This window comes from Talpa europaea (genome assembly GCF_964194135.1).
Source record: "Talpa europaea genome assembly, chromosome: 1".
NCBI classification, from domain to species: domain Eukaryota; kingdom Metazoa; phylum Chordata; class Mammalia; order Eulipotyphla; family Talpidae; genus Talpa; species Talpa europaea.
In genome coordinates, this window is record NC_140073.1 from 76574682 (window position 1) to 76580681 (window position 6000).

The window sequence follows — 6000 nt, forward strand, 5'->3', positions numbered from 1 at the left end:
AGATATCATCACAAATATACATCAAGAACATCCTTACTACCCAACAAAGGCATGAGTTTATAGAAAATTATTAACACCTTTTTTTCCAAGAAGTAAATGAATTAATAATATTTTTTTCTAAAGCTTTTCAAATTTACCTCAGATATACATTATATGACCATACTTTTCAAAGGAAAAGTTGTCATCCAATCACCATCAACATCAAATAACAAAGAAACATTATATTTTATTAAGAAAGAAGATTTTAAAAGGCAAAAACTGGTGAATTTTATTGTAATATAACTCATTACTAAACACAAAATAAAAACCAATTTTATAGTCATTTGAAATAAAATTGTACTATAATCTTTTATAGTTAAAAATTGGCCATAAATGGGGAAATGACCATAAAATGGTGATCAGCAGAATTTCTAACTCGCAGTCCCATTCATGTTTATCAGGTCTGTGATTTTTGCTTTGAACACATGAAGAAACTGCTTCAGAATAATTAAAAAGATGCAGACCATTTCTAAAACAGAGAATAAAATTCTCACACAATATCTTTCATTGTAATTTTTGTAAGTTTTCTCTCTTGGCTTCTTCAAATATCACCACTTAGGAGAATGGCCCATTCTCCTAATGCTGAAGAAAAATGTGTACCTTGCCAAATGGAGCTGTAGGGTTCACTGAATACTGATGACAACTCTAGTGTGAGTGAATCTGACTTGATATCATAAGCTTGTTTTTCGAGGAAGACTCTCTAAGACAAGTTATGATCTAGGATTATATTATAATCTTCACCCTGAAAACTGCAAATAATAATGAAACTGACATGATCTTACATTTGCATATTATCATGACATAAACAGGTGGAATTTTTTCTGATATGCTCTTGGCGTTTCTAAATTTTTGTCAATGTAATTTGGGTATTTACTTATAAAATGCTCTTTGAGACTAAGTTGCAACACTCATTCAAGTCCCATGTAAAAAACAGACGTGTTACCCACCCTTCAGACTGAGGGTGTGGAATTAACAACCAGTGAAATGCCAACTGATGAAAGTCCACGCCAGTGTTACCATGCCAACTCATCACAATGTCACATTCCAAAATACAGATTTGCTAAAGACACAATTTTTTAAGCACCACATCCTTAAACCTACCAATTTAGCAAAAAAAAAAAAAAACTTATAACAACAATATTTTTATTCCCTTTTACTCCCTTATTTTTAATTGTGTTTCTTATAATATGGTTTTAAACAGGCTTATAGATTAGAGGTATAAGGGGTGAAAGTCTTTATTACCATAGTAACACTTCAATATGACAACACGTCAATGAAAATTATCATGAAAAATATTATTTGCCAGCTCATAGATAGTCTAAAGTCAATAAATAGCCTAAGGACAGCTTTAGCTTCATTTTGCAAAAAACTGCCATTATTCCAATGGGAGTATATCAAAGAAGCTAAAACTTTTAGATTTTGGATTTTTTTTTTACCGAGTACTGATAGTGACAGTCTTGGATATGACAATAGTAATAGAATAAATCAGGAAGGTTTTGAAAAGGGTACAAAGAGTGAGACTAATATGAAAGGGTCACTAGATGGGAGAAATGAAGAAATATGTGTAGTATATTTTGGAGTTTCTCTGTTCCAGGAATAGCCAATCTTAGAAAATTCTCACACACCTTCTAACTTCAATAAATATGTGGAAAATTTCTTCTGGTATACTCAGATATATATGGGGGTTAAATTAATTTTACATTATTATCAAAAATTTTAAAAATGTCACAAATTTTCTGTCAAAGTTCTAAGCTTGCATGCAGTTACACTAGAAAAAAGTAAAGTCAAGTCATGATATTTGATGGGAAAGTTTGATTTGTTTTCAGTGCAACCAACAGAAACCAAGCTAGGGAAGAAAAATCATGTTCGTTTTCCAAGGTGGGGACAATTCTAGAATTCAAGTTAATAACAAATCAAGATTAGATCTGTATTTAGCATTCCCAGATAGTCACTAGAACTTTCCATTATAGATCTCAGAGTGAAAGACCCTGTTTTTCAGTGTGGCCACATTGACAGTAAGATTTGCTGTTATTTCAGGAAAAGCTTTATTGCTTTATAAGCTATGAAATGGGAGATGGCTCATAAGTGCATTGCATTCAACATTCCATGCAAAGTGATCTGAGAATAAGCTTGCACCTTTATTTCAATTCCCCTGCTCTGTTTTTCTTATCAGTTTCGGGAAAAAAAGGTCAGGGTCTTGTTGAGATGGAAAATGTCCAAAATGACAAAATATAAATGTCAAATGCCCAGAATGTTTACCATTTTATTCCACTATAGTCATGACCACTACAGATTCCTCCTTCTCCTACTTTGCCATCAAGACCACAGACACCCTTCACTGGCAACAGTTGTTGAATTTGATCCGCTACAGAGATCATCAGTTTTTAAAATTCAAGTGTGAAAGTACCACATACACACACACATACCACACACACACACACACACACACAAACTTTTCTTTCTCCTCCTACAAATTTTTGGCCTCTAAAACTATTTTTAAGCAATGAAATTAATTTTTGCTCATTACCATGCATTCTTTTTAGCAGTAAACTGTCAAGAGAAGGAACAATGTTTACTATACTGACATGAAGAACAATTCCCTAAAAGTTTGTGACAATGAACTATGGAAGAAAAGTCCTTAGAGGTTTTACAATTTCTAAAATAGAACAATTTTCTAAAGTTATTAGGTATCTGAATATTTACAGAGTCACAGAATTGGGCACTTATCATTATTTGCAGGCAGACCAGATTCCATGTAGATTTTTATTTGTTTCTCAGATAGTAACTTTAACAGTGAAGGGAAAATTAATTTAAAAACAAAAAACCTGCTTAAAACAAGAGGATAAATTCCAAGAGTTCAAAGACTTCTGAGTTCCAGTACATCATAGCTTTCCAAAAATCTCCCAACTTAGAGTTTTTCTTTAGGTTGTTACTGCATTTTGTTCATAGGCTAATGCATTACCTAAATATAGATAGCCATTTTTAGTATAAATTCCAAAACCTATAAATGTTTCATAATTGAACACATAATTTGAAGTAAGAGAGCTTTTCCACTCATCCCTTTTTACTGTTGCAAATTGGAAAATACTCAAGTAATTACTCCCTTAATAGTTCAGTGCTTGCAACTATATATACTTTATGAACATCACAAGCATCTTTTGCTCCCCAGAGCAATAACACGGCAGAGGGAGGGGTGGCAAAAGAATTTAACTTGTACAATTAACCAAGTCACCCAGAGATTTGATTCAAGATTCTTTCATTAAGCCATTAATATAATACATTGCTAAGTGGTGGGTTGTCCAATTTTTATGATGCTTTTCTTTTCAATTCAATGGCTGCAGTTAGAAAGAAAAACCAGCATTTGCAAGATCAGCAAGATGATGCAAAACCCTTACACTAGAAACATTTTTTGTTCTGCCTCCACAGTTTATTTGAGGGCAGCCAATGCCAGACCACCACTAAGGGATATGATTGTAAGTCTCAGAAAGTAGAATCCACTTGTCCTTACCAAAGAAATAAAAGCACAAATAAAATACTTGATTCCTATGACCTCGCATACTTAAAACAGAAAGACACTGGTGATTTTATGATTTTCTAAACATATTCAAAAGTAGAAAGCCAGCTTGTAATTCCTCTTACTTTAAACTACATTTATTTCCCACTTCAATTTATATATCACTATGAGAATTCATATGTATTACTGCTTTAGCTTTGTTTGATGATGCTTATATAATTGACACATGTGGGAATCTGACATGCAAAGGAAAACTTAAAGCCTAAGACTCAACATTTTATTTCTGAACTTGGACACAGTGCAGAAAATTCAAGGCTGAAAAAAGATTCTGTGTTTGCCATTAGACATGCTGCAAACTATCTGAATTTGAATTCTTCATGGATTCATTTAACTGTGTGTGTTAATGTATACAGAAGTCTAATTATGCATCATTTTATATTTTCTGGAGAGTTTATTGTTTTTAAAAATATTTGTGGATAACTGAAATAAATGTTCAGCTTATGCTCTATCACTGAAAAATCTGACTAAGAGTAGGTAAGTCCAGAAGACAGAGACATTGCTGAAAATTACATTTGGAATTATAGTATATGCACTGTTTTCAAAAATCTGAGATATAAATTCCAATGTAATATAATCCTAAAAAGACACTCTTCTCAAATTTTGGGATCTCAGTAAGAGATATGCAACAGTGTGTGAACAAGAGATTGCAGTAACTAAAGATGATCCATCAAGTTATCAGTTCTTTCCATAAGAGTTCCAGAGAAACTCATCACTTTTCCCAAAGATGCAAAGTGTCCATGCACAAAATATTCTAATATAAATGATAAAACAAATTAATCCTTCATTGGAAATCTGGTTATTTAAAGTCTCCTTTTAAGTAAATATATCTCAAATAAAAACAAAGAGAATAAAATAAACATTTCTTAAATATAAACAAAATAATAAAATTCTGAGCTTGGTCCTTTCTTCCTTAATCATGTTGAAAAAGCCTCAAATTGAAAACAAGCACCTAAATTAAAAAAGTATTTCCAACCATTTCTGTGGTTTTGAGTTATATGGTGGCATACATAAGAACATGTTTTTATATTCCCTCTACAGTCTTTTATACGCACTCATAATATTCATGTTAGTATAACCACCAGTTCAATGCTCACAGTGAAAGATGTGATTTTCTTAGCAAAAAGAGGGTCCCAAATCCATATGACAATGAAATACAGTAATTTCATCTTTGTATTCAATTTAATACTATCCATTTCCAGCAGTTCACATATTCTTATCCTATTCCATCAAGAAAACATGAACTAGGAACTCTTCTAGAAGATCACAAAACTTTCCTCCTTAATTATATCATTGACATATTCTCAGTTAAAAAAGCCAAAGTCATCAAAATAAAAGTATTGTTCAGTAGACACTACTCTCTTCAGTGTATATACACATGCAAACAGAACCAAACACTTTACTCAGCTCCAAACTTCATTTCAAATTCAAACCAACCAGGAATCTCCACTGTAAATGCCCTGACATACCAATACCTCTATGGAAGGGAAGAGACACATACATAGAATTAGAGAATAAGTTAAAAAAAAAAAAACTGGGTCCTACCTTGATTGTTTTTGAGGGCTGACACTTGATGTGATGGGAAACACTGGCAGTTTGGTTCATGTTTCAGGACCCTGGACAGTGCACAAGGCCAGGTGGACTCCCAGGATGAAGTAGAGATCAAGTCTCTTCTATTGGACTTCAGCTAGGGGGGCTGCTGCTGCTGCTGCCTGCTGCTGCCTGCTGCTGCCTGCTGCTGCTGCTGCCTGCTGCTGCTGCTGCTGCTGCTGCTGCTGCTGCTGCTGCTGCCTGCTGCTGCTGCTGCTGCTGCTGCTGCTGCTGCTGCTGCTTTCTCACTCCGGAGGTTGAAACGCTGTCAGATAGGAGGGATCTGTATCTCAGCCCTAAAATAAAGCACTCACTTGGTTCACCATTCTCAAAGCTCTTGGCGATATGGAATACAAAGGCAAGGACTTTCAATTCACTTGCACAGTACCATTTCAGTACTGAGATGTGACAGCTTCACAGTACAGCCAACGATCTTGGCTCTCATTCTCCTTTCAAAGGGATGAATACCAGAAAACACGCAGAGATCAATTGCAGTTCCAGTTTAAAGGAACACTCGGACACTCTCTACTTCCCTGAATCTAACCAGTTTATAATGTTTTCAGTGCAAAAGAAATCTCCTCCCCACTCCTTCCCTCCTGCTTTCTCTCGCTCCCCACCTCCCTGAATGCTGTAATTCATTCTTATTTTGGTACTACATTTTATTCAATTCTAGGTAGTGTTTGCAATAGAAGCACCAGTAAATGCTGGAAAGTACCTGTTGCCTGATTTAAGGATTGCAGAGTTTTTACATCTGTATGGTAAAGGATTGACATTCTGTATGACTATTTAAGAAATTCTGC

General features: G+C 34.3%; 1 protein-coding gene across 2 annotated transcripts in view; it reads right to left on the minus strand.

The window, feature by feature from the left end:
* Positions 1-5215, minus strand: part of DPP10 (dipeptidyl peptidase like 10) — a gene marked incomplete at both ends in the record, with an annotated part of 1271390 nt that extends 1266175 nt beyond the window's left edge. For both annotated transcript variants that reach the window (XM_084246025.1, XM_084246024.1), the window contains one exon: positions 5156-5215. In XM_084246025.1, coding sequence (XP_084102151.1) covers positions 5156-5215 — 60 coding nt within the window. The remainder of the gene's footprint in view (positions 1-5155) is intronic.
* Between the last annotated feature and the right edge of the window lie 785 nt (positions 5216-6000).